The 15,810-nt window shown below is 46.6% G+C and overlaps 1 protein-coding gene across 1 annotated transcript in view; it reads left to right on the forward strand.

Moving 5' to 3' along the window:
- COL27A1 (collagen, type XXVII, alpha 1) overlaps positions 1–15,810 on the forward strand; it is a gene marked incomplete at its 5' end in the record, with an annotated part of 152,145 nt that overhangs the window by 58,028 nt on the left and 78,307 nt on the right. Inside the window, 3 exons of the mRNA XM_009581850.1 lie at positions 3,270–3,314; positions 6,909–6,962; positions 7,380–7,424. Of these exons, the coding sequence (XP_009580145.1) occupies positions 3,270–3,314; positions 6,909–6,962; positions 7,380–7,424 (144 nt within the window). The remainder of the gene's footprint in view (positions 1–3,269; positions 3,315–6,908; positions 6,963–7,379; positions 7,425–15,810) is intronic.

The following is a 15,810-nucleotide window of genomic DNA, read 5'->3' on the forward strand; positions in this document are numbered from 1 at the left end:
CTTGGTTATTCACACATAATCACATTGCTGCTCTTGGTGTATGAGGGAGTGATTTGTGTGAAATAACCCACTCCACATGTGTCTTCAAGTTCTCATTCGTCATATATGCAGCATAAAAGTTATTTTCACAAGTGACTCTAACCAGCAAGCCAAGCTCAGCTACACTGCAGCCTTTGTGGGAATTCAGCACAAGAGTCACAAATGCAGTGAACTGGAAGAATTAGATTCCCAAGGAATACTTCTGCAGGAGTTTTCCCATCCTTCAGTCAACTTAAGCCATGGGTCAGAGTGGAATCAGTAGTACCAAAGTAGAAGACTTTCTAGATTTTATTTCCAGCCAGCCCACCAGGAAGAGCACGAATCCTGGAGGTCAGAAAGACTTTTTTTTCCAAATAACTTGTTTTGTTTTCTTTTAAATTTGCAAGTTGTCTAAGCCCCATTCAGAAGATGTGCTCAATGTTAGCTGAATGCCAGTTCCCAGAGCATTGGAGAGAAGCAAATGTCCCTTCCGTTAATTCATCCAGAAGGATTGCTCTTCTTTCATCTTATCAACGGCTTTTAAATATTAATGTGCCTTGGAGATTGTAGAATGAAAACAGACTGTTTCAGCTGACTTAAAGGGAGGTTCACAGGGTCACAAGTGGAGTCACAGACGCAGAAAAATGCCAGAAAGTCTGTTTGTGGAACACGCAAATATGCCGAGTTTGCTAGGTGGAGTATGCAGCTAAATTGTCGGCAGGCGGGCAGGCTGCCACGGGTCCTGAACTGCCCCATCCCCTGTTTGATCCACTGAGCACTTACGCTGCTGTCGTCTCTGCTGTCGCATGGGCTGGCTGAAGCCGACAGTCTCTGATCTTCTTTCCGTCCCCTCCAGGCAGAGCAAAGACTCTTCCAACCGCAGGGGCGTTTTTCCCTCCTACCAACTTGCTGAGAACTGTTGAGCCATCACATTCCAGATCCCTGTTCCCGGAGCGCTTTAGCCACTCCAATTAGTCTCTTAATCACAGGAATTAGACATGGGAAAGGACTGTTGATTCATCTCCTTGTCTCTTGTCCCAGTGCCCGGTTCATGCACTGAAAAAAGAATAGAGCCTGATTTCCCTCGCAGGTCAGGGACCAGCCTGTCATTACTGATAGCCAGGGAAGAGCACCTGTAAATCCTCCATTTCCCGGGCCAGGGAATGGCTCAAATTAACAAATAGTCCTGTCCAACCCTCCCAGGGGAATCCACCCCCTCCTCTTCCAAGAGGAAATCCTCTTGCATTAGACGTGAGGCCACGCGTTTCCACACTTACCCTTTCTCTTGAGGAATACCCACGTGACGTAACTCAGAGATCTAGGCAGTCCCTTCTGCAACTGGTGGGACCAAGAGCCAGCCATCCACCCAGTCTTCATCCCAGCCCTCGGAGCCTGCAGAGCTTACTGGGAAACCCAGGCCACCGTGCAGCTCCTGTGCTCAGCATTCCTGGGGATATTCCCTCTTCTTGCTGAGGCTAGTAATGCCAGGCCTCGACTAAAAGCTTGAAGCCGACCTTATTACAGTAGCTCTGAGGACGCAGAAATCCCACCCGTGAGGAACAATTGCTCCACAGATGTCCCAAGTATGCAGGAAAGGAACCGGCCATAAAAAAGCAATTTTAGGCTGGTTGAGATTATGAAACGTTTTTTGTGTGTGCTTGCCCAATAGTCCTTTACTCCACTTCCCATAAAATAAACACACATAACCCTTTACCCAAGGAGGCTGAGCACGTTTAGTCACGTTGCGTCCCCTTCGCTTTCATTCTTTCACTAGGCAAATCTTTCCATAAAAGGGGAGCTTTATTGCACTGAAGGGGACTCCACCAGATGTGCACCATAAACTGAGCTGGTCTGTCAAAGAAAGTAGCCAGCGTCATCCAGCGCAGGGGTAGGGTTGTCTGAGCTAACGGGAAGTTTAGTATTTCCAATGCACTTGTTTTGAGAGGCCCCGTTGGAGACGGAGGTGTGTGAGAGCAGGTCCTGGCCCTGACAAGCAACCCACTACCGATGCAGCAAGGGAGTGGGTGATCCACCGAGGGGGACACGGGGACAGGCTGAGCATCACACAGGGATTGCTAAAGTACTTAGGGACCTAGATAGGTGGTTTGTGTGGGTCTGACACAGCTTCTCTTCTGCACTTCACCTGGAAATGCCGTCTGGCACCTGCCGGCACCCCTGGCACCTGCATGTCTTTGGAAAGCTGGCACGGAGGGAGTTTGTGGTGGAGCTGAGAATTCAAACCAGCCCCACAAACCCAGATAGCAGTCTGTCCCTCGAAGTGGTGCGCTCCGAGGTGCTCTTGAAAAGCCTCTGAGAGGAGCTGGTGCTTTCCAAAATGCCCTGCTTGGGAGTGGTCTGTAAGAGATGGCAAATGGGCCAAGACGGAATGCCTGCAGTCCATCTCCTGCTCTCTGCAATGTGATTAAAAGTGACTCGTCCTCCAGGCAGTGCTGGATTCCCTGCAGAGAGCTCCCTGCTCCAGGGACAGAGGTGCTGAGCCATCTCCCTGCAGACAAGCTGCAGCCCAAAGGCTAGGGGCTTTTTCTGAAAATTAAAGAAATGGCTAGTTGATGTTTTGGGTGGGAGCCCAGATGGATGAGGCAGAGCGCAGAGGACGCTGCTGGTTCCCCACCTTAGACCAGCTCTTAGATATAGGAGGAGCAGCCTCAGAGCACCCCACGTGCCAAACACGCTCCCAGGGCCCATCAGCCCGCACCAGAAGCTGTCATACCCTCTCCCCAAATTACCCAGTTTAATTTTCATTCAAGTCCTCCTTTTCTCACGAAAATTGTTTTTTAACCACTCCCAAAACCCTCACCTTTCCCAATGCTAAGCAGCAGCTTTCCTCTCCTTCCCACCTTAGCTTTGCTGCCCCCGTGCCCCCTCCCTACCCGGCTCCCTCGCCCTGCCCATGCCTTCATCTCACCTGGGGCAGGCTCCCACCCGCGCCCCTGCCTGCACAGTGAAACGCTTCTTTTCTTTTATCCAGCCTGCTCCTGGGAGGGGAAGTCAGCCCTGCAAATAACTGCAGAACAACAATCAGCCCTGTGTCTGGAGAGGCTGCGCTCGCGAGCGCGCTCGCTAAGATGGGAGCTGTCGATCGCTTTGGCTGGGGAAGGGGCTGAGGGGGGGACGGAAGGGGGAGGGACGGTCTTTTCCCTTCCCTCAAGCTCTTGAAACACTGAGCTGCCTTTCAGCCTCTGTTTGTCTACAAAGTGTCCGTAACCCTGTCGGTTTGTCTTTCCTTTTAGGGAGAATTGGGAGCCCCAGGTCCTCCTGGAGTCCTTGGACTCATTGTAAGTACAAAAACAAATGGAGATCTAGCTTCTCGGGGCTTTAACCCTTTCAGCTGGCATAACTACACACGGATTTTCTTCTTCCTGTGGCAGAGCAGGGAACAGGACGACTGTTTGTATGGAGGAGGCGTGACGTCTGGGGAGAGAGGAGGTTGCCTGGTAGATTGGGAGGTGGAGGAAGGCAAACCCTTTCTAAGCAAAAGGGAACAGATTAAAGGTTTATTGTTAGTGCCCTTATTCCTAGATAACTCGCCCTTTTGATAACATTTACCAGGGTATTTCTTCAAAAATGCAATATTCATTCCACACCAGGATCTGTCGTCTTTTAAAAAGCAAGCACCTGTAAGGAGTAACCTAAGGACGCACAGTTCTTGCTCACTGGAGAGACCGTGGGCAGGAACTGTCTGTCCTCTGGGTATACAGGAATTTTACGTGCACTCTCACCATCCCATCACTAATCCAGGTAATTATGTACACAGCCAAATTCCACCCTTCATTACACTCTTCCCCAGCAGGAGATAAATGGCTGCAAGGATGGGTGGCAACTCATCGTCTGGCAGCTGTGCTGGGGGTTAGTGAATGCCCAGTTGAACATATTATGGTTTATTTTTAGGTCTCAGTACTTGTTTCAAGTTATTTCCTTCCATGCACAGAAAGTGGTAGGCTCTGTTAGTGCTACAGCATTCTTTCAAAATTATTCCTCCTCGGCTGTGATAATTCATGAAAACTTGACTTGCAATGAATGGTTAAAAACCTTCCCCTTTTGCCTTTCCGTAGCTTAAACTATAGGAGTGTGTATGTCAGCTGAGATCAAGGCCTCGATTGCCCTAGACATTGCACAAACATAGACCACCAAACCCAGAAATCTTAGACTCCGTGGGGGAAAAGCAGAGAATATGGTGGAACAAGTGTACCCGTCCTGCAGATGTGGGATTGGGGCAAAGGTGGATTAAGGCTTCGGAAAGTTTTACGTGGAGCCAAGAATTAGATCTGTGTTTCCCCTTGTTAGTGGAGATGAAAGTAGCTACTTTAGCCATAGCAGCAGAAAGGATGTGCTCCTGGCAAAAAGCTGTAAGAGGAAGATTGCTATTTAAAAGAATACGATGGAAGGTATTGTCCAAATTGGATCATATTTCTCCTAGCTTTTGGAAAGATTTCTCTTAAGCTGGTTGCTATTATCTCACAGATATTTATCTGTTGGAAGGTGAAAGGTCAGACACGGTAAACATGACTAAAATCCTTCCAGAGATGATGGAGTCGGGAGCCTGCCTGTCCTCCCCTCCTAGCTGGCCCCACCAGTGCTTGGGATAGATCGCAGGGGCCAGGAAGGACAGGTTCTGCCTGCAGATGGTCTGCAATGAGGACAGGCAGTGTATAGTTTCTAACCTGCCTTTGTGATCATGATGGTTTTGTCCCATGTTGGCTGCAAACCCAAATGGCACCAAATTCTATGTAAGGTACAACTAAATTGTTTTTTCTGACTGGCCCCAAGATCTGGCATTGCATGTCCTAGACCAGGATTTAGCTCCATCACCAGGTATCTGGAGTCTGTCACCTTCTCTGTCTTGATCCGTTATGTTGGTTTCTACTGACACCCCGAGTTCTAATGTTCTTGCTCAAAAATGGCAAAACCAGCACTTCTCCTTTTCCTGCTAAGCCTGATCTGTCTTAAACTTTAAATTTTTCTCCTTTCCCATCCAGACAAAGAAACCATCATTCCTTGGCTTTACTTTTAAGGCAGAAAGTCAGTCCTTTGCAATGCTGTTTTTTCAGGAGTCACTTGCTGTAGCGGTAGCAATCGGCTGCTGTCTTTCCCAGTTAGTCTGTTGTACCGCTCTGAGCAAATAAAAATTTCAAACTGAGATTCAGGTCAAACTGAGTCAGATTTTGTGTCCCGGGGTAATAATCAACTCCTGATTTCAGGATGCTGAAGCATCTCTAGTGGGATTGATCTAAGAGTGACCTCCTCCATCCTCCTGGGGAGAAGGGGGCACATCCATCCTGCTTTCTCCTCTCTGCAGGACAGCACCAGCCTCATTCCCTGGGGTCTACAGCACAGGGCTCATGCGACAGGGCATGGAGAAGGCGTCTGGGTGTTTTTGCTGAATGGGCTGGCCCCCGTTCAGTCGCTTCCTTCCTTCCCAGCTACAGCCACCCCCGGGGAACCGGCCGGGTTCCCGGCTGCCTCCGCGCACCCTGCAGGTGTTTGGGTTCGCTGTTTAAGAGACGCTGAAGAACAGAATTAGATGTAACTAAAGCCTCTTGCTCTCCTAATTAACTGTGTGGGCAAAGCTTTAAGTAAACGTGTTTCTACAAGAAGCCTTTATGCTGGGAGGTATGAAAAGGGCATGTGTTCAGGCGGCTGCAGCCCAGCGCTCCCAGCGTGGCTGCGGGCCCGTGACTGCCGACCAGAGAAGCGCTCCTTCAGCAGAGCCTCCCCTGTTTATTTACACATTGCAGGCAAGGCTGCTGCACCGTATCACTGACTCCCTTCATGGGCAGAAAGCAGTCAAAGCCTGTTTAAATGCCGGCCACTGAAGGCTTTCTTTTATACATGCGGGTACACACAGCAGCCGTGAGCTCCAGTGTCCTCCAGTGCTGCAGTTTCTCGTACAGGTCCCAACACGTGATGCCGTGCTGACTTCTGGCTGCAGCAGAGCAGCCACACTGATGAGACACCTCTGTCCTTACCTCCTGTTTCTCCTCTCTCCTTCCCATATCACTTTTAGATATCAGAGCTCAGTAGCAAGCCAAATTTCTTGACTATTGCCTTCTTTGCTGTTTGGGTCTGTGTTCTTTTTAACACACCCTCAGACTCCCTCCAGAGAACTCAGGAATACTGTGGTAGAATCTTTCTGAGAACATGAGTAACTTCACTGAGAATAAATACACTCCAGGATTGTCTTAAACCAGCTCAGTATTTTAATGTTTCAAATAGTGGAAGAGGGAAATTAACCCATTCAAAAGTTAGGAAGAACATACAAAAAAAAATTCTTAGATCCACAGTTGCAGACTTCACAGTGGTTTCTTAATTAATTTTCCATTATTTTGCCATTAATTTACTAGCCTGAATTCCTTATCTAATTTTTAAGTGAACCCAGGAACCCATGCTCCTGGTTTGGCAGCCTGCCCACACTCCCCGACACCCATACCTGCTGTGGCGCAGAAGCAGGATGCTCATGTGTTATCCAGGCATCCAGCACGCTCTGCCCCAACGCCGTGGCCATGCACAAAGGCAGCAGCACGGTGGGGCCGGGTGAGCTGATCATGGGGGACAGCTCACATCTCCAATGGTTAGTGTCAAGCTGCTTTAGGGTCTCTTCTTCGTGGTGAGAGCAGGATGCAAATAGGAGCTGCTCTTCTTCCCTCACGTGCCTGCGAGGCAGACACCCTGTGCTTCTTTTACTTAGAGGCTGTCAACACATTAAAAGTCTCTTGACTCGTGCCAGGATGCTGCTTCTGCTGAAGCCAATGGTGCAGTTCCTATAAATTGAGGGATACTGAGGGACCAGATCGGAAAGGAATTTCAGACCCCATACAGCTATCTGTTGGTTTGGCACCTAATGACTTTAGTAATTTTCTTTCTCTTACTAGGGTGACATGGGCTCTGTTGGACCGATAGGCTATCCAGGACCAAAAGGCTTAAAGGTGAGAGAAAAACTGAGCTGTGTGAGCTCTTGTTCTTTCATGGCAGAGCTGAAGATTGTTCTATTCCTCCCTTGGGTGACAGTGATGGTCTTGGGAGAAAGGATGGGCAGTACTAATGCTTGTCCATTGACCCAGGCACAGGACTGTTGAACACAACATCCCACTGGCGCTCTGCAGTAGGTGTAAGTCGCTGGAGAATCCCAGGGGCATTTTCCCTGGGCACCTCCAGCCCACAAAGGGTGTTTAAAGAATGTGTGATGGAGCAGGCTTTGGGAGCAGCCTGGCATTTGAACTTGGGGCTGCACCAGGCCAATGCTGTGGGTCTGAGCCACCAGCCCCGTCAAGGACATCAATATCATAGATCTGAGCAAGTCTTCGCAGTGGCTTAGTCTCACCCCGGACTTTCTTTTGTTTCAGGGACTGATGGGAAACCCTGGAGAACATGGACTGAAAGGTGATAAGGTGATCTGAATACTCCCTTATTGCACTGTGTTTTAATTTTGCATGTGAAAACCCCTTTCTAGCTTCTCTTTCTTATTCCGCACCATGGTACTGGTTCCACTGTGGCTGTCTCTTTGCTCCCATCCTCCCTCCTTTCTTGACACTCCAGTTCTGATTTTTCTTTTTTGTTATATCTGCCCCATCTCCTTTTCCATAGAGCTCTAGTGTAGATCAATTGATTTTTCTTTTTTGTTACATCTGCCCCATCCCCTTTTCCATAGAGCTCTAGTGTAGATCAATTATGCTCAGATCCTCTTTGGAACTTCTGTTTCCCACTGATGATGTCGGTAACTATAAGATTATCTGGTGTTTCACTGGGCTTTTATGTTTTTATGTTGGTTACATGATGGGATGGGGAGGAGGATGAAGACTTAACACTGACAGTGGGTTTGTATTAACGCATTTGGGGGAAACACGTGATGTGACAAAGCAGCACAGCTCACTGGATCAAGCAAACCAGCTGGATCCCCAGGAAAAACTGCTCTGTGTTAGGTATCTCTGCTCCTGTTCGGAGAGGCTCACCTCGGTTCAGCTTTCTGCCGAGAGGAAATTACCTTATGCCAAACTGATATAAATCACTTTAGAAAAAGAAAAAAGAAGAGGGGCATTGATTGCAATGATTTAGTGCTGCTGGCACAAAAACACGCAGCTTGAGCTAAATCAGCATGAAGCTGTGTGTGTAAATGTCTCACTGCCATGAGAACCATCCTCCTACAGATATTCGACTGTAGGATTTATTTAGTCTGAAAGAGTGGGAGGTGCAATCATTTATTGTTGGCTCTGATTGCTCAGGAGGGCAATGGAAAATGACTGTTAAGTGTATTCTCCTCCTCCTATCTGATGTTTTATTCTCTTGTTAGATATTTGCTTTTAGAGAGTGATTTAGCAGCCCAAAACTGCACATGGGGGAAGTAGTGTCAAGCCAGTTGATTCCACTCTCCTTATATTTTAGAAGCTCTTTGCCAGGGCTCCTGTGTCTGCAGTTTCCATTTCTCTCCTGTACTGCCTTTTCACTTTTGTAGAGAGGAAGAACAGGGCAAGAGAAGGACTTTTTCTTTAGGACAAGCTTAAGAAATTGTAGCTGGTTTCTTAACTCAACACCAATTCCCAGAGCCCACAGACTCTTCTGTCTGCTCCTTGGAAGAAATGGTTGAATATCTTAAGAATCACTAACATTTAAATCATTGTTTAGCAAAATTAACCTTCCTGGACATTATAGTCTCCATCACTTTACACAGTCTGCTCTGTTTATCCCCAGTATTTCTCCAGCCACTGCTATCACAGTAACCAAATGGCTTGCGGCTCTCCCTAGAGTTATCCTTACAGTACTCCCCAGTGCAGAATTATCCGTCCTCCCCCAATAATCCCAGTCTTGCAGCCTTTCTCCTGAGGTGCAGGAAACCTTCTCTCTCCCTCCCTAGCTGCCTCTCCCACTGCATTTTCCTTGGACAGGACAGACTTCCATCCTGGCTTTCATTACAGCCCTTTCCGAATCCAAGACTGACAAACCATCGCTCCTGCTCAAGCCTCCTCTGTCCTTAACGAGTTGATTTAGTTCGAGTATCCTGGGGGCTATCAAACACTCACATAAGACCACCAATGATTTCAGAGTCAGAGAGAGCTTCCAAACAGCTTATACATATCCCTTCCAGCAGTCCAACAGCCAAAGGGCTGGGAAATACCAGGTAAAGGAAAATCAGACCTACTTAGGCATTGATGGCCACAATTCTCCTCTGCTCAGGTGAAGACACACAGCTCTGGCATTGCGGTTTTTAGCCAAAGCATCCGAGTTTGCTGCACCTGTTTATATGAGTATAGCCAAAGTTCACCAGCTCTCCTTACATTTGGGGGAGGATTTGGCCTGAAACAGCTTTGTGGTTTTTTCAGTTATTTAGTTTTCTGATTTTTTGGTCTTGCTGTTCAGCTAGTTGGCCCAGTTTATAATACTTCCCTTCGCCAACTGATCAAAAGGCTGTTGCATTATTTTCTCCCATGTTTCTTTAGTGAATGGCACCTTTAAGCCTTTTTATTTTCTCTCACTCTGATTTGGGCATCATGAGCAAAACCACTCATCCCTTCTTACAGCTTGTTTACATTTGTGTTTTAATTTTTTATGCTCTGGTACCACTAAGAAATTTAAGTGCTATCTGGTCTTGCTGCTTTTGCTCAGTTTGTAGCAAGGGGAAAACTCTGCGTTCAAAGAGCTCGTGGTCTAAATACACATGTGGTAGAAGGAAGGGGCATTTATGCCCTTGATGTTATGTGAGGACTTCTGAGCCGCAGAAGTGACCGAGGAGGAGGTTGCTAGAGGTGGGTAATATACCCTGGCCTCTTGGAAATATACCCTGGATCATCTTTCCTCTTGCTGCTTGCCTCGTTTCAATGAAAATGTTTTCTATTTCAGCCTTTATTAAGAAGCTGCATCACAAATCTTTCTTTGCCCCTCTTGGTTTTGCCACATGCTCTGTAATTGAAGCTGATCTTAGAAATATCTGACTAAAGGAAATCGCACATATAGGAAAGTAAAGGCAGGATCCCTGTGTTCCCTTAGTGCCCAGTTGGGCTTGGGTCACAGGAAGGACCCTGCCTAGAGCAGAGGGATTGACTTGCATTGGAGGCTCCCTTCTGTAATCTCTCACCAGTCGTGTCACTGTTAGTTTCTGCTGTTATTGCTATTTTTAGGCTGTGACATCTTATTTAAAGGCTTTCTCTGGTTGCTTCCTGTTCTTTTTCTGTCCATCAGATTTTGACTTCATTATAACCCTTCATCGTCTTCTTCAGACAAAACTGTCTTACTGCTGTGACCCAAAACATAAGCAACCTCCCTGAATCTTGTATTTAGTCTCTGTGTCTGTTGGTCTGAAAGTTTGCCTCTTGCCATTCTTGAAACATTTCCAGACCGCAGTTGTATGCAGTCTGCCTCTGTAGAGATCCTTGTTCATAGCTTGGTCACCTCCCAAGTAACAGAGTTCCCCTCTCTGCTGGATGTTGAAGATGCAATTACAAGGGTGAACTTAGCTAACTAGGTGGGAATGACAGTCCAGCCACCGTGCAGCAACCTTTTCCCTGCACGTCGGTGTGGCCCAAGCACACCCATCCCACTGTACCGCTCTATGAGCATATGAGGTCCCTGAGTTCCCTTTGAAGAGCAAATTATTTCAGACTTCCAAGCTGGTGCTGCTTTCCTGCAGTGCGTTCACCAAGAATGCTGCAGGAGGAGGAAGGGCTGGCACCATACCGTGCAGAGCCGATGCAAAGCCCATACAGCAGAAAGCTGTGTTAGAGTCCGGGAGTCCTGTTTACACCCCAGCTTGTGAACAGGGTTCAGAAATCAGTTGAAGACGCATGATTTTCCATAGGGGTTGAGCTGCCATCTGCCAACTGTCCCAGCATCTTTCCTGAGACTGTAAGTGGGTGGCTCAAATGACTAGTCCATCTCTGAAAGACCTAAGCTGTGTGCTAAGTGTGTTGAACGTGCAAGATGAATGAATCCAGGTACTAGCAAGCACAGACGATGCCCAGGCTCAGTCAACAGTAGCTGTCAGCCTTACTAAACGTGCCCATTCCAGCAGCAAATCAACACCTTACACCAGAGAGTCCCAGCCTACCAAAGGCTGAATCTTGTATGAAGATGTCAGGTGGATTCTCTGGAAAGCAGTTTCTAATAAACCCGTTTAGAAACGGAGGCTTTTCCCAAAGGGATGTGAGGGATTATTGCAGGAGAAGTGCAGTAGTCTCCCATTACATGGCCAGAGGGGAGGGAAATAAGTGTACTGGCTCTCCCCTCTTCTCCTCCACCGCGGTTGTCAGAAAGCTGGTAAATATAGTGTTAAACTTCGTATTAAAAAAAAAAAAGGGGGGAAAAAAAAAGGAAAGCCCTTGACATTTGGCAGCATCTGAAATGCTGGGTCAGCAGGGGCCGAGAGCAGCAAACCTCACTGCTTCATGCTGACAGTAATCAGTAACCTTCCGTAATTAGTAATTCACAGCAGATGAGAGCAGCTTTGGGGGCCTCACACCTTCCATCTGCTGCCACTCACGGACTAGCCCAGGTTTGAGGGGGAATAGGGATTTCGAGAGCGTCCCACACCCTCCCTGGCAAGGGATGGTCTTTTTCCTCCCGCCGTCGTTCTACAGAACTTGGCCTCTTCCACACGTCCTCATGGAGCTGCCTGTGCTGTGCCCTGCGTTACTCCCCTGGGACCCCGCGGGGCTGCGGGAGCAGCTATGGGTGCCGGTGTCACAGGGTACTGGCAGCACAACCCACACTGCTCACGCCTGGCCTGCCCCGTCAGCTCCAGGCTGCAGTTCATCGTGCCTTTCTGAGGATGTGTTGATGAAGATTTAATTAGATGTCTGCAATCTCCTGTTAAACCCATCTGTCTTGGTCGTGTCCAAGCATGTGGCCTTGTACAGGTTTGGTTTTTTGTAGCTGAGGAAAACTCCTTTCACTCAACAGCAGACAGATCAGACGCTGGTAAAACCTAAGCGTGACGGCAGGGTGGCTGGATGGTGCGTGCGGGCAGCAGGCGTGTAACTGAGGCTGCCACCTCGATCCAGCTGGGAGAAGGTCCTCGCTGCAATGCTGCATCCGTCAGAAACACTGCTACCATTCCCCTTTGCCATGACAGGAGTAGGAACCTGCTTCAACGCTGAGAGGGTTTTCCCCTTCCATGAGAAGGTGTTTTTTACTGTTTTTTGGAGTTTGTTTCCTATGTTGCTGTTGTGGTTTAACCTGGCAGGCAGCCAAACACCACACAGCCGCTCGCTACCTCCCACACCCCCCCCACCCCGCCGCGGGGGAGAATCAGAAGGGTGAGAGTGAGAAAAACCCATGGGTTGAGATGAAGACAGTTTAATAGAACAGAAAAGGGAAAATAATAATTATAATGATAGAATATACAAAATGAGTGATGCACAATGCAATTGCTCACCACCCGCGCTGACCAATAACCAAGTAGCGATCGCTACTTCCTGGAACATGCCCATCATTCATATACTGAGCATGATGTCACATGGTATGGAATACCCCGTTGGCCAGCTGGGCTGGCTGTCCTGGCTGTGCTCCCTCCCAACGCCTGTTTTGTTTTGTTTTGTTTTTCTTGAGCTGAATGTCCTTGACTAGCAGGGTACTTAGCAACAACTGAAAACATCAGTGCGTTATCAACATTCTTCTCATACTAAATCCAAAACACAGCACTAGGAAGAAATTTAACTCTATCCCAGCCGAAACCAGGACAGTTGCCTTGTTCAATATTCTATAAGGTGCAGCTCATTAATCTCAAATGCGTGCATCACATGGTGGAGGCCAGGCATGAACTATAATAAGGGGCAACATCCCACTCCTCCTGCAGAAATCACATCTTTGATTTTAGCAGCTAGACAGGCAAGTGCAGAGCACAGCAATGCTAGCCAACCCCTTCCACATCCCCCAAAAAAGGTTGGTACCGCAGCAGTTAATGATGTTTTTTACAGCTTCGGTTTTCCTACACAATGGGTCATCCTTCTGCTTCCATTTATATGTTGAGAGCGATGCATCTGCTCTAATAGGGAGAAGTGGAATTACTATATAACCCTGAAATAAAGAGTGGTCTTGAGAAGACCACGTGATGTGATGAGTACAAAGGAAAGGTGGAGGAAGTGGAGGAAATCCTAACTACTTGTTCATGTAAAGGAGTTTTAGGAATCAGGACATCTGTAACTTGTGAAGGGGACAGCTCAGTAAAATACCGCTAGTAGTTTTGCAGTGTTAGCTCCCCTTATATTGCCAAGCAGAAAGTGTTGGAAAAAGATTGGAGAAAGTCCAATCAAGAGCAAAATGAGGTTTTTTTGCACAGCGACCTCCTCTGCGTCCTACAGACAGCAAACACGCCTCGCCCTTGCAAATCTGTCACTTCCCTCGTAACCCCCATTCTGTCCGGGTGATGTTAAGAAGGGCCTCAGGGTCTCTGAAGCTGCATGTCTTTTTATAGGTGAAACATGAAACATAGGCAATATCCCACGTGCAGAGCCTGTTTGTAATTTCAGATTGTACATTCCTCCTCCTCCCCATGCTCGCAGCCCCTTTTCATCATCTCGGCATCGCTTTTTTTAATATTAAACATGCCTGACCTCTTTCCTCCTTATTTTTTCCCTCACGTTAAGGACACACACCCTGAGTCACAGTTTCAGATTTACTGTGCTCAAGGCAGGTGAAAGGGGATGCCCTAGACCTCAGTTTCGGTTTAAGGTATTAATGGCCATTGCAGATGGATCGTTCATGCCGTGACATTTTGCTGTGCTATTGCCATAGCGTGTGAACGTCTTGCGTGGAGCCCAGCTAAAGATAAGAGATGTGTTTTGTCTTTCCTGCTTCCTTCTTACCCTCTCTAATGCCCATTTCTAGAGTTGTTTGAAAACTCTTTTCTCTGTGATGCAGTCACTATCCCACTTTGCTTAAAGGTCAGTGATAAAGGTTTGTTCCTGCCTTTTGCTATGCTCAGGAAACTCTTTTCTTATAGTAGTCATTTCTTAATGTCCCAAGTATTTCTTCCAAAACGGTCTACTGTCCGGGTAGAAAACTGCTTAATAAAAAAAAAAAAAATCTTTTTTTTTTGACCCTCAGCATAGGTGATAAAGACAAGAAGTTTTCAGAGCAAACCTCTCACTTTCAAGAAAAACTATTTTCCTGCTGTCTTCTGGCAGGAGCCAGAATTAGAGTAGCTTTCAGTGTTTTAAGCCTTGGACTAGATAAAATAAGTAGAAAATTCACAGAAGATGAGAGAAATCTGGCAATGGCTGGAAATGAGCTGGGTCATACAGTAGTTTTTTTGCCTTCTCTATTGTATCTAATTCTTGGGGTTCATCCGAACTGAAGCTGGCTGTTTGTAAATAGCTGATTGTTTCCATTTGCTTGCATTGCCAAAAAAAAAAAAAAAAGATAGATGGAAAATAGTTTAGAGGAAGCAAAATGTTGGTTATTTGACTCAAATTAAAATATTTTAGGTTAAAAACCAAACGAGTAAAATTAATTTAAGTTTTTTTAAGAGCAACATTTCAGTTTTGCTATATAAAAGATTTGTTTTGAAGATGGTTCAGTGAAATGTTCTGGGAACATTTACCAAAACATTTAAGCAAATTTAGCATGAATCCGTGAAATGTTTCCATCATTGAATCTTCATAGTTCTTAATTATTTTTCTTCTGAAAAAGTTGTCTCCAAAAAGTCTTTCCCAACTCAAGCCTTAACCGTTCACAATTTCATTATCCCCTGCATGTTACTGAAGTAGTTGGAATTATTTCAACTCTCTGATAACAAGTGGGTGGATTTTGCTTGAGTAGAAGTAGACTTCCTCTGTCATCTCTTTGTAGACTTTGGCTGTCGCAGGAGTCCATATGTCTTCCATGTGGACTATGTTTAAACATATAGCTCTCTGCTCTTGTATAGCTTGTTCCCTTACTAGGAAGCCAAATTTCGAGGCATGTGCTGTGCATGGGACAGAGTTCCTCTAACAGTTATTTCTGTTGGGTCTTGTCAGTGTACCAAGTTTTTCTAGTCATTCCTTCTTCGCCTTCCCAAGTAGAATTTTCCTTTCTCTGCCCCGTCGTTGACTCATCCTTTGTTTAAGTAAATCACTAAATAAATGAGGTTGGAAGGGACATCAAGAGGTCATCTGGTCCAACAACCTGCTCACAGCAGGGCTACGAGGCAATGCAAGAAAGCCCACCGCTCCTAAGAAAACCTTCAGGGATACTTATTTTCTACCCAGGGAGTCAGAATCTTTAGGATGGTCCAAAGAGGGGAAAGAAAGATAGCTTGGCTAGGAAATACTGTCAATGGTGGTGTGCTCGAAGAAGGGATTCCCATCCCAATGAACACCAGCCTACCCCTCCTGGGGAATCTCAGCCTAGATATTGGCAGCGAGATGGTACTAAAGCATAACTGGAAGTTACTCTTGTTTTCTTATGTAAGAGGATTGATCTTTGATGCCAGCACTAGGATACGCTCACAGAAACCCCGAGTATTGTTTTCTTTTCTATAGAGCCTTATGAGAGAAAAGGTCCATTCATGGAAAACCAAACTAGCTCTTCTGTTCAGCTGAATTTTAACACTTCACCACCTTCACGGTTGCTGTTAGCCAGAGGAACGAAGTCTCTCTTCTTGCAGCTTCTATAGAAACACAATGCTTGGGAATTCATATTTTTCTCTCTCCTGCAGTTTCATTTCTCACTTTAGAATCAATGTTGGGAAATACATACTTCGTTCAGGATTGTTGTTACAGTTAATATGATCTACATTTTGCCAGTGGTTCAGTTTTGAATGGAGCTAGTGATGAGACTTTTGCTGTACAATGCACCGTCTAGCATCTA

This window comes from Fulmarus glacialis, unplaced genomic scaffold (genome assembly GCF_000690835.1).
Source record: "Fulmarus glacialis isolate BGI_N327 unplaced genomic scaffold, ASM69083v1 scaffold1717, whole genome shotgun sequence".
In the NCBI taxonomy this organism is placed as follows: Eukaryota; Metazoa; Chordata; class Aves; order Procellariiformes; family Procellariidae; genus Fulmarus; species Fulmarus glacialis.